Source organism: Chelon labrosus (genome assembly GCF_963514085.1).
Source record: "Chelon labrosus genome assembly, chromosome: 12".
Lineage (NCBI taxonomy): Eukaryota > Metazoa > Chordata > Actinopteri > Mugiliformes > Mugilidae > Chelon > Chelon labrosus.
The window spans coordinates 6,989,245-7,002,336 of record NC_140345.1 but is presented as its reverse complement, the minus strand read 5'-3'; the positions used below and the strand labels follow the sequence as shown (position 1 = coordinate 7,002,336).

Here is a 13,092-nt window from a genome sequence, read left to right as displayed (position 1 = left end):
CTCCCTCTGACCCCCTCTTTCACTCTCTATGTTTTCCCCAGTTTCTCCGACTTACAGTATATGGCACAGTCGTTAATGGCTGGTGGGTTTAGAGGCTCTCTTTTTCTCAGTCTCTTTCTTGATTTCTTGGACGTGTGTGTGTGTGGAGGGTATGGAGCGGAATGGAGTGGGATGGATTGGCTGTGTGCAGTATCTGTATACAGTCGTTTCCAGAAGGCCGCCAGTTATGGCGCATTGTATAGATGTGTGTGTGTGTGTGTGTGTGTGTGTGGGTTTGTGTGTGCGTGTGTATTGTACATAAGGTGGGCGACAGGGGGAGGAAGGGGGTAGGGGCATGAGGTCAGAAGAGAAGGGAATAGGGAAGGGCTACAGTAGGTACTCCTTCTTGCCCTGGCTGGCGTCGTTCCCATTGAGGAAGGCCTCTTGCACCTCGCCATGTTCATCCAACCCACTGGCCTCATGAGTAAGATAGGAACCTGAATGAGAAGAAAGAGAGCAAGGGACAGAGAGAGAGAGAGAGAGAGAGATTGTAGGGGGACGGTTAGGTGGCAAAGCGTCATGATCATTGCAGCGCCATGCAGCATTATCAAACCAATTAGCACTAATATTATTAAGTACCATACCTATCACTGATTAATTAATTAGTTAACTGATTGTTAGGTCAATACCAGGCAAGGATAGGCTCTCGTGTACGGTATGAGCCTACCAGCAGAAATTAGAGGTGGGGGATGGATGCAAAAAAAAATCACAGGAGGAAAAAGTAAGAGAAGGAAGATAACAGAAGATGGTAAAGAGTAAAAGACAGGAAGGGAAGAGAGATTGACAGAAAAGGGTGGAGGGAATGTTAGGTGCGCAGAGAAAAATGGCACATTTGTGTCACTCAGAAAACCCATCAAGCTCATTTTACCACCCCTCAGGTCCATATGATTAATAACGCTGTGTAGTGCAGGTTATAGAGAGCAAAAGAAGCTCGAGTCATCTTCCTGCTGGAGTGTCCCTTCACTCCGGGGGTGAGTGACACTCTCATTCTCCTTAGCAGAGAGGTTGACTAGCGTGCTGACAGTCACAACGACCAAAGACAAAGCCCTAATGGCCCTGTCTCGACACTGATTGGTTGTAATGGCCCTGTCTTCCTGCTGATTGGTGGTCAAGTCATACTGAATGCTGACTGACGGCTTGTCGAGCCACAGGGTGAGTTTCCTGGTTGCGGCCCGCTACACTATTCCCAGATCATTTCTTGGCAGATGTAGTGCACAGCGTAAAGCTGCCAATAGGAAGGCACTTAAAAAGATAGGGAACCCAGAGGGGCTGCTTTTAATAGATGAGCCTTGATACACTAACATATAGTCATAAAACATCGGGACCACACCTACATTTCCCACCCCACCCTCGCTCTTCCCCTATCCTGGCCAAGGTCGTTCATCATGGACAGTGCCTTGCTAGAGAGGAGCATCCTATCCTGTCAGCTTTCTACTGACAATTTTGCACCTTGGTTTAAAAGACTATTTTCAATGACTCTGGGTGTAACTGACCTCTTATGATTTTTTTTCACAGCACCAGAAAATTCAGAATTGGGAAATCGCGCCTGTGGAGAATATGATAAATTGCCTAATACCAAAATGTGTCTCCTGCTCATGAAAAGAAAAAAAAAAGAAGAAAACTTTTGTGTGCATTTCAGATGAGAGTGTGTCTGTTCATTACCTTTCTGCCGGACAGAACACCAGATGGTGACAATGAGGACGCAGATGACGGTGAAAACCAGCAGTGCCAGAACGCCACCTATCACTGCATATGGGACTGCGCTGTGAGTCTCAACCACTGCACTAGGATCTGAGAAAGAGCAAGCAAGACCAATAATGAGTGTGGGGTATAGAGAGGGAAATAAAAAGGGATATACAGGGCTATAGGAAGAGAGGAGAACAGGCAAAGAAATTTAGACAAAGAAAGAGATGGATCAAAACTGAAAGCAGGAGAGAGTAAGAAAGAAAATTAAAACGCCAGCTTGGAGAGGGAGCAAGACGGGAGAAAAGACGAGTCGATATTTTCCACCCAGCTTGCATTATCACCTTTCATCACCCCCCATTGCACAGAATGCCAGGCAGTCAGAAAAGGATGAGAAAAAGAAGGAGAAATGAGAAGAGTGAATAAAGAAATAACTATATTTGCCTCCGTAAAACCACTCCATCCAAGCACCTGTCAAGAGCACAATGCATTTTGAAGGAGGGAAACTTTTGAGCGTGTTTACAGCTCAAGTGGTGCAGCCCTTGGAAATGCAACCAAACACTTCATCACGAAATAAGTGAAGATAAGCACAAAGGGGAAAAAAAGCAAGTTTAATTCAGTGACATGTGGCAGTATACAACTGCAGAAGTTGTAAGGGATGATTCACATTTAACACAAACCACAACCTTTTACCAACACCATTTCAAAGTAAAGAACAAAACAGAGGAATGCTGAGTGCAGGTTAGTGTTGAAAGAAACTGTCGATTAGTTAGTCAACTGGAAGAAAAATAAATGCCAAAACTGATAGATTTTTGAGGCATTTATCAAGCAAAAATGCAAAATATCCACTAATTACAGCCTACCTTTGATTGGCAAGTAGATGACTTTATGTTTGGACTGTTAGTCACACAAAGACACACCATACACTGTATGTAAAAGAACTGGTGCTGCTCTAAAAAGTGGCTTGACCCTGCACTCTTCCCAATGTCCAGCAGGGGGCGACTCATTGGGTCGCAAAAATAGTCAGAAAACCAAGATCACCTGACCACACTAACAATTTGTGTTCGGAGATATTACGATGTTAATTTTCCAGGTTTTTGTGACATTTAAACAGTAATTAGATTAACTGAAAAGTTATCAGCAGCTTAATTGTTGTTCTCGATCGTTTCGCAGAACTTCAAGGGAAGGCTTGTGTTCATCTGTGCAGGCATGGATAGTATAAATATGTGTGCATTTCCATTGAATTCCAACTGTAAATACAAGCTGGCAACAACAATAGCAGGCATGTGTGTGCACAGATGCAGAGAAAGAGAAATTCTTAAAGGCTGAAAGGAATACGAATGAAGGTTGTGCGTGATTCAAAAAACATGCCTGAGTCTGGACACATGCCAGTGTCTGAGTCGCTGGCAATAACAAAAGCCTTTAGATGAGATGGTAGTAGTGTAAGAGCTGGTGAGGCCAATAGATAGGCAAGGGCAAAGAGTTATTGATGCAGCTCTTGGACCTTGATAGAGCAGAATTAAAACATGAATCATTAATACAGTGCTAACACAAGAGAAAGAGGGTGATGGAGGATGTTAAGAAAAAGATGAGAGAGCAGGAGAGCTGGAGCTGACTGGAAAAAAAGTGAATTCTTGCGTGAATTTATTGGACAAGCGTGTCACTGAGGACTTGGGCAAAATGCATCACATTCCTTGTTATGTGCATGATCAAGTATTGGCATATGTGTGATTAAACTGAATATTGATGCGTCTGCAGACACGCTGCACATGGGATTCTCTTGTGAGATCGTATCAAGCAGTCTGCCCAAGTGATATTTCACAGGAGATGAAAAACCACGCACTCAAGTGCTCTGCGTTTGCCTCACACCAACCTGTTCTTAATCCTCCTCAGCCCAAAGCTCCATGGGAAATGACTGACAGTTGTGTGTTGTTTCTGTAAGGAGCCCCTCAGATGATACAGCCACTACACATTCACCAGTCTTAGCTTTTCTTAAGACTCTATATGACATCTCCACACTTGCCCAGCAGGTGAACAACCTCTACCTGACATAGATAGTGGTAGAGGCAAGAGAAGAACAAGAAGGATCCTCCCACTCCCATTTGCTTCATCTTTCCTTTCAAGTAACAGAGAGGAGACAGGGTGCAGCTGAATGTGTGCTAAGTAAGAAGAGATAACAGTCGTCAGCATGTATTTGTGTGTATTTGAGTGTATATATATAAAATATATAAAGATAAATTGATCCTGTCGATAAAACCACTGGGAACTAGTGAAGAGATTTAACACACACCCACACGCTACATTCATGGTAGCAGAGTAGTGCAAACCTTTCTTATTTCTAGCTCCATAATATTCTTCTGGGAGAATATGATTAGACAACCACCTGGATCCTCGATCTTTCTCTCCCTCTCAGTCTCTTTTCCTGTTTATGTGTGTGTTTGTGAGTGCATGTGCGTGCGCAGATGAATATGGTTGTGTAGCACCTTCTTAGGCCTCTGGAGGCCAACGTCACTCAGCTAAAGCCTGGCTGTGCTGCCAGTTCCTTAAACGCAGATTCATTAACAGTACCCACCACCAAGCACCACGAGCCCCCATCCGACCACACACACACACGCACACTCACAAATGCACGGACACAAATGCTGACTGTGCAGCGTGTGTGTGTGTGTGTGTGTGTGTGGGAGGGGGGCATCAAACAACCAGCGATAAGAAAAGAGAGGGTGGCTGCGCATGGTGCATACCCAAGCATCTGCAGGTCCGTATGCTCATGTTGATGCAGGGCAAAGGAAGGTTGCAGCAGGAAAAGCGAGCGCATATGCGGGAGGGTGCCATCGAGTTACCGGAAGACAACAAAGGAGAGCAGGGAAGGACGAGGAGAAAGATGGAGGGTAGAGAGGCTATGACCTGCATGAGATATGGAAGTAGAATTATCCCTACTTCTTCTTGTCGTTATTTTAGCTGCTTTATAGATCAGTGAGTTGCACTTCATTGTATATGTGCCCACAATCATTGATAGCAATATTAAAATAACAACCAGAAAGATGACTGGCCTTTTTTATGATAATTTCAGTAAAAACTACAAAATAAATAAAGCTTAAAAGCTGATTAAAATATACGAAGGACGTTTGTACACAACCTTAGGTTAACGGATGCGCCTGTAGAAAGATGAGCCACTTCTATTTGTGCGTTTCCAAAATGAGCATGGCAGTGACAGCATGTTTAAAATAACTATATTTATAATGAATGAAACTAATTGTTTGCTTATTAATCCATTGCAGGTCATAGCTATCTGTTGATACTCTCCCACGGAGGGCATCAAAGGCAGAATGGAAAAAGTGTGTGTGTGTGTTACCTTCATGGTCCAAGGTGAGGCTGGGTGTGAGGAGGGTTGGGGTGGCAGGATGGGAGATGATTGGTTGGGTGGTAGCAGTAGTAGTAGGAGTAGTAGTAGTAGTAGTAGGAGGAGGAGTGGGAGGGGCCGTGGTAGTGACTGACACATTATCTACAGACAGACAAGGGAATGGGATAACACGCACATACACAAATGCTATTATCTACAACATGCAGGGACATTTAAACACAGTGCAGTGAAGTGAAGAGAAGTGAACACTGCATATAAAACACGACACATGCTTCATGAATAATAATTCAGTTTCATATCTGCTCTGGTGTCACTGGACAGTGAGAAGGATGCAAGGCTGCAGAACACACAAACTGGATGAGTTGAGACTGATGCCGTTCCCCACACCAGATACAAGTGGTTTCCAAAAATGGCTGTGCGTTTACAGTGGCTTTCATCTCAACTCTTGACAAGTAGTAAGAACACAAATGAACAACATTTTTTCGCAGACCGCTATACCAGCTGAGGGGGTTAAAAAAAATGCTTACAATGGAAAGGACATGCTTTAAAGCAGGTGGCTAAAGAGAATAACACCTGGCAGACTGACATTCATCTATAAGGCAAGGCACATTTTCTATGGTACAATGGCAGAAGAGACAGAGACATTGTCTGTGACAGATGCATTCCCAATGGATTGGTGCCATGCAGAGACTGTCTCATTCAGTGGCGAACAATGGCTTGGATCTTGACACATTTTCCAAATCAATAGCTAAGACACAATGGTAGGTGGAGAGGCAGAGAGAGACAAGTTCATATTGCTGTTAAAGACAAAAATAATGGCTGACAAGAACTAAAAGGGAGATGGAGGTATGGGTATGAACGTGAGAGTGTGTGTGCGTGTGCGTGCGTGCATCAGCAGTTTCAGAGTGAATAATCTGCCAGTTCATCAAACAATCTCCATAAAACTGTAACATGTGAGGCCGTGTATGTACTCAAAGTCTAGGGCACACACACACACACACACACATACACACACAAACATATACCCAAAGTACATGTGCGAACACACAAATGCATAATTGCCTACACACACACACACACACACACACACACACACACACACACACACACACACACACATACACACTGGCCTTTCTGCTCAGGAGTAATTTATTGGTAAGTATTCCTCTGTCTCCTCTCTCCCTTTCTCCCACTGGCCCTGAGATCATCAATCTCTTTTTGCACTCTTCTTATGTCAGCACTATACCTCCCACCCCCTGCTTTTTTTTTCCTCCAAGCCCGGCCTTGGTCTTCTACTCTCTGTTAAGAAATGTTCATGATGCATATTACGCTTTGTATGCAAGACAAAGGGAGAACTTAAAAGGGAGGGTTAAACTAAATGGAGTTCAATTGAAATTACCCAGACATTACACGCAATGCATTCACATGTGTTCCGTGTGGATACATGCATACTGTACGTGCATGTAGTTGTCGCCCGAACCTGAGGGCTGAAGATTAACGGCCGGGGTTGCGGCATTAATTAACTTGACACTGATTAATGTCTTCTGACTATTACAAATGACCTAAGAAAAATTCTCACTGTTTCCAACTTTTTATTATCATTGTTCCAGCATCTTCAACTTCCCTTCCCTTCCTCCTTCAAAAACCAATCCATCCTTCCTTCATTTGGCTGCCTCAGCTGGCTCCCTGGTTTCATTCCTCTGTGACGATGTTCCCTCACTGCCTGTCTTCAACTTAATTAAGGAGAATGCCATACAGCTGTCGTTCTCTTGGCCGATAGCGTCCCTTTTTTTCTCCACATCATATTGTTATTCATTAACACTATATGCCTGCCAATCAGGCACACAGCCCATGTTATTTCGAGGGATGGATGAGGCGGCACTTGCGATAATGACGTTTCCCTTCGTATCTCATTCTGGCAGTAGTGTGCCTGAGGACACCACGCCACCATTTTGGATGAGCCTTATTATTCTTTTATGTTCTGTATTCCTTTTTATGAGGGCCTTGCCCAAAGAAGTGGTTGACCATCCAGTTGTCTAGCGCAATGAATGTTAGACACCGGTAGAAAGTCTGCCGCCGAGGCCATAAAGGCCAACACTGATTGGCCGGGGACACTAAATTTACTTCAATCGTCAGGTGCAGTTTCATGAGTGGAGGAAACGGCACTGAAAACAATTTTTCTTTGAACAAAATCACTCTGCATTATCTCAGTCTTTCTTCCGCTTCCACTAGCCTCCAACCTTTTTACGTTTCCATTCTTTATCTGTATTTTTTGAAAGTCTCACTTCATTAAACAGAGGTCTGTATTTTTTCATTCCAATTATCCTGACGGCTCATTACAACAGTCCAGGAGACAGAGAATAATCACATGTCACCTAATATCCCTCACTGTCTCACTATGTACCCATCCTTTCATCTTTCTGTCACTCCACTCTGCTGCCCATGAATCATTTTTAAAACTATTAGTCTCTCTGGTCTCTTCCCACTGTTTTGCAGAAATATTCACACACAAACTCACTCACAGATGAACATACATGTGTTACATATAATATATGACTAATTATTCTTATCTCCCCATTTCTACTCTCTCTCTTTCCATCTCCCGCGGCCTCTCGTGCAATTCAGTTGTAATGGGTTTTATTGGCTTGGCTATTCATCCGAGTGCAGCAGCTCAGTTCAATTACAATAGGGAGCCCTCTGGGCTTTTACTCAACAATCAGGAGCAATCTCCTCCAGTCACATGCATTCACGTGCATATGAACCATTTTTATAAACAATAAAAATTTGTTACAGTGTCGGCACCGAGACGCAACAATACCAACACAGGCCACATCTTTTTTTTGCGCTCTCCATATACTTGCTCATGTGTGCAAATGTGCACTGTATGTGTTCTGTGATTAATCCCAAAACATTTAAATCATTAGTGACTGTCTGAAAATGAACTTCATTGCATCAACTAACTCACTCTGCAGCCACACACATGCAGGCACACACTCACAGTTGTGTCCAGTCCAGTCAAATAAAGCTCTGCCTCATGTCACGGCCCATGCTCCCTGGAGAGGTTCCCACTCCTCACTCTTTGTTTTCCTTCACTAGCATTAAATCCGTCTACCTTCATAAAGTGACAGTGCCTCAAGCACCTGCAACAAATTGGCAACCACTTTTGCCTGAGTTTGTGCTAAGTGTACAGACCCTGATGGCAGATAATTCTCACAGATGGTATGTTGACACGAATTGAGAGGAAGAGACAAGTGGGTTTTTCTGCACCTGCAATAAAATGTGTTTCTTTTGTGCTGACTCATCCTTTACCACTAACACTTTCCAGCACTCCCTCTTTGCCCATGCTTCCTCCTCCTTTGCCCCAGGTATTCCCTCTGGGGAGGCTGGGAATCAACTAAACTGACATTTTGTTTACCTGACAAATTGTGGGACTGAATGTTAACCTGCGTTCGACCTCTGCCGTCCTCCGTCTCTCCTTTTTAATTCCTCCATCACACCCTCCTTCCTTCTTTCCAACCCTTCCGGCTAGCCCCTCCATCCATCCCCAACTCCCCGCTCCTTTACAGTCACTCCTCTCTGCGGCTTTTTTTCAGAAAGCCAAACCAAGTAAACAGACCGAACTGCGGCTGAACCTAGAATAGAGGGCAAACTGGTGGCAAGGTGAATGGTGGTGTTGGAGGAGTGGGGAGTGGAAGTAGAGAGAAGGCGCGAAAGAGGCGAGAACAGCAGACTGAACCAGAGGGGGAAAAAAAGATGTTCAGGAGGGAAGCAGTTGGAAAGTTGGAAATTAACCTGCAAATAACCTCACAAGTGTAGAATATGACTGTATATGGTTTTCTGCCTCCATATATTTAGGCATAAGTAAAGAGTTTTGTTGAGTTTTTGGATGAAAGAAGAAAATGATGACACCTATTATAACAGGTGAAAGAACTGAAATGGAGGAAATTTCTCAGGGTGAATCTTGGAGTTGTGAGACATCTTAACATGTTCTACAACATGGAATAAGATTTATTTTCAATACCAACTGATGAGCTTCATGTAATTCTCAGAAAATAGCCAATCACCAACAGCACAGAAATAATCCGTGGCATTTTATTTGCACTGACTGAGATGTATTGCACTCACTGCACTTTATAGTTATGCAGCATTTGCAAAGACACACATATCGCTGGAAACATTATAGCCGGAGTGCAAGCGGTTCATCTGACATTTCTCGAGAAGGAATTAGCACCGTGTTAGCCAGATTATTAGTTGTGACATTCAGGAAAATCAAGAACGACTTTCAGACGTCTACAGATTAATGTGATGGCTGCATCAACAACCCTGAGCTCTTTGAGATAAGGTTTGAAACAATCTGCCCAGTGGGAGAGTACATGTTTTTTTTTTTTTTTTTGAAGTACAGCAAAAATCCGCAGATACCAAGCTACAGCAAAAGGGTTTAAGAAGCTGATTGCAGGAAATCTGCGGTGCGGCGCAGAAAAGCTTCAGCAAGGCTTATGTTGGTTATGTGGATTTCTAGCGTTTTATGGATTTTAGTGGAGGCATTTTGATTCAAAAGCAAAGTTTTTTTTTCACAATAAGGGAGTGATGAATCTAACTGATCACCAGGACAGAGAAACAGCATGGAACAAAGAAGGTAAATGGAAGAAGAAAAGTGGCACGGAGAGAAAAACGAATGCGGACGACAGCTATAAAATGGCGAGGGAGGAGGCTGAGGAGGAAAAGAAAAAGACTGAACATTTTTCTACAGAGGTGGCAACACACATCAAAGCTTGACATGTTTAACCTTCTAGGATGGAGAGAGAGACATGGGGAGAGCGGGAGAAGAACAAGAGAGAGAGAGAGAGAGAGTAGTGGGTGGGAATGTCACCTTTCATCTTGCCACTGTTGCCACCCTTGATGCCTGTGGAAAGCCACTATTATGTGTGTCATTTGATTCTTGCAGAGTGTGGATAGATAGATAGATAGATAGATAGATCGATAGATACCAAAAGCAGCATAAAAATGGTTCATACACATCCTGCCTCTACTCCCTTCATTTGTCCCTTCTGATCTGCAGATCAGGCACTGGGATGCAATGACAGGAGCTGCCAGAAGGGGGGCGAATAGATCAAAAGGGCAAACCTGCTGAGTGACACTTGTGTGCATGCAATTAGGCCAAACCACTAACACTCTGGGTGGGAATCTGTACGTGTCTCTAGTGACAAGCTTGCGTCGCAGTTTAGCCCCGCCGCTGTCCCATTAAAATCTGTTTTGTCGACTGCAGGTTTACTCAGCTGTTTCAAACGTGGATTACACAACATTAGCACGCACCAGCCACCTCGTCTTCAAATGCACGCAGAGACGGAAGTTGGCCAATTTGTTACATTTCCAGAAAAATACTGATACAAGATTTCCCTGTGATGTTGCAGGCTCCAGCGTCATCCTCTTTGAGCCGTGGCGTGTGCGTCTATCTGGGTCAACATTCATTAAAAATGTAGCCACCACCACTGAGTGAATCTAGGTGCAACATCTGGGAACACTTGTAAGGCCCGACAACAAAAGCCCCATACGAACATCTTCCTCCCCTCTGATGCCTCTGCTCAGACAAAAAGCAGTTTATTCAACTGAATTGTAAATGCAACATATGTTCAGTTGTTGTTTTCATGCCAAATGTTACCCTGTAAAATTTCATAGTTCCAACAGACTCTTCTATTCTCCAATGAATCAGCTTGTATTGTAAAACTGATTTAGTTTTCAAAACAGAGTATGTCTTTATATACTGCACTTGAAGTTTTTTTTAATTCCTGCAGGAGAAAATTGGGTCACAGAGGAGATGATAAACTTTTCTTCACAACAGCCTAAATAATACTGATGGTGATTAGAAGCCGAGCAAGGTAGTCTTCATCTACTTGTGGAATCAATATTGCTGTCGAATCAATTGCGCGGGAGGTTTAGCAAAGGTTTCCCGCTGTGTCTGAATCAGAAAAACAAATAAAACTGAAAGACAGATGAGACAAGAATCAAGACTTAATGGCTCTGTTGTCCAGTACCAGAAAAGCCAGGCTCCAAAGACACTGGGGAGATAAAGCAATCAATAAAATTTAAAAGACTTCTCAAAGAAAACCACCATCAAAACATCAGAATGAAGAAAATAAAAAAACACAAAGGATCCATTGAACTTGAAATTATTCAGAACACATAAAAAGTGCCTTGGATACTGGGAAAAATATAAAATAACAAAAGTAACAACAATAGAGAGAAATAATCAATGCAGAAAACTTTGTGGCTTTGTGGAAATTCTAAAGACATTTGCAAACTAGATGTTACTCACCATACACCAACAAGGTGTAATGATCAGCAGCACGTCCATAGTTGTTCTGGGCCTGGCACAGGTATGTCCCATTGTGTGATTGGCTGAGGCGGGAAATCTGAAAAGTGGGGCCAGAAATCTCCGCCCTCTCTGGTAAGGACTCATTAATCTTGGACCACTGAATGTTTCTGGGCCTGGAAGGGAGGACAGAGGTATAGGTTGAACTTTTAATAGAGTTGAAAGGATGTGTCAATTAACTGGCTGGTAAGGTGGCGGGAAATTGACATTTTCAATAATTAATCAGTCAGTTTGTGAAAATTGTTTATTATTTGCCCCACAGCAGTGATGGAAATCTTATGACTAAATTATCTCATGCTGAATTCACATTGTCTTATATTTATATGGCGCTTTTCTACCTATTGGTACTCAAAGTGCTTTACAGTCACAGTGACTCATCTACCACACATGCACACACGCATTCACACACAAGTGTCAAGCACTGTTCCTAAGCCATTTTTGTGTGTGTCTGTGTCAGGCTGCATCCCGCTGGGGATGGCTGCTGCCTTCAAGGAGTGTCATTGCTATGGGGTGGGGGTGTCTGGTCTGGTCTAGGTGGGTGCTACATGTCTAAGTAACATCCACATGAATGCCAGGTCCAAAAGTTTCCCAGCAGAACATTGTATTGTCACAAGGTGGTCAATGTTACTTACTTCTCCTGTGGTTTTAATGTTGTGGCTGATTGAGCAAGGATAACAGGATTAAAAACTGATTCTTCCAGTCATAGGTTACGAGCTGGTCATTAACAAACGCAGCCCACAGATGCCCCCAACTCCTCACAAGTTTTTTAGAACTGAAGTATATAGCTTCTTGGATGAGTTGCGAAACATCCGCAAGATCCCTACAAGTGCAGTTGTCCTTGGTTCAGCTTGTTTTGTGTTGCAAAGTAAAGTTGCTCCATATTGACAAGAGCACAATAGCAGACTATTCATAGTCTAAAACACATTTCTTATTAAAAGGATGATAGTAAAAATGAGAAAGTGAACAGGGACAGGGGTTTGAAGCACAGACAACTGGTGGTCCTATAAAAATAGCGGTGAAGAAGCAGGGTAAAGAAGCCCACAGGGTGACATTGACAAGAGAGGAAAGAATAAAAGGGGCTTGGAGAAGGAGCCAGTGGCAGAAGAGGGCCGCATCCTGACAAATAATGAGGAGATGGATGGTCAAAGGGCAGCAATGGTGTGAAAGAGTTGGCAGCAAGGAGAGGAGGGCAGATGAGAGAGAAATAGGGTGTCAGATGTGAGGGGGGGAAAAAAACAAAAAGCAGGAGGAAAGACAAGGATGGAAAGAATATGTTACTTGAGGGAGAGGGGAATGTAGAGAGAAGAAGACATGTTGCAGTTGGACATGAAGGGAAGGAGCAGGCAGACAAAATGAATTGGTCATGAAAGATGGGCAGGCAGAGCAGACAGGAGGTGCAGGGATTACAGAGACACCCTGGGGAACAAATTTGTGTATGTGTGTGTGTCTGGCAGGGTGTCATGGCTCATGCCACCCTGGCCAGATTACAATCCTGACTCATCTGGGTTCTAATCCCTCAGGAAGTCTAATTAAACCCCTTTCTTGGTTAGTCACACACATACACGCAGTCGCCCAATCCTCCCACACGCACAGTAAAAGTGCACAAACAAAATAGCTCGCCTGTTCCCCTTTTTGCTAA

At 43.5% G+C, this 13,092-nt stretch overlaps 1 protein-coding gene across 2 annotated transcripts in view; it reads right to left on the bottom strand.

Moving 5' to 3' along the window:
* Positions 1–243: 243 nt before the first annotated feature.
* cadm4 (cell adhesion molecule 4) overlaps positions 244–13,092 on the bottom strand; it is a 140,630-nt gene continuing 127,781 nt past the window's right edge. Inside the window, exons 6-9 of one of the 2 annotated variants that reach the window (XM_084557061.1) lie at positions 11,397–11,569; positions 5,075–5,224; positions 1,702–1,830; positions 244–476 (exon numbers count right to left, since the gene is read on the bottom strand). In XM_084557061.1, the coding sequence (XP_084413187.1) occupies positions 367–476; positions 1,702–1,830; positions 5,075–5,224; positions 11,397–11,569 (562 nt within the window). In that variant the 3' untranslated portion in view covers positions 244–366. The remainder of the gene's footprint in view (positions 477–1,701; positions 1,831–5,074; positions 5,225–11,396; positions 11,570–13,092) is intronic. The other variant, XM_084557062.1, reaches the window with a different exon arrangement.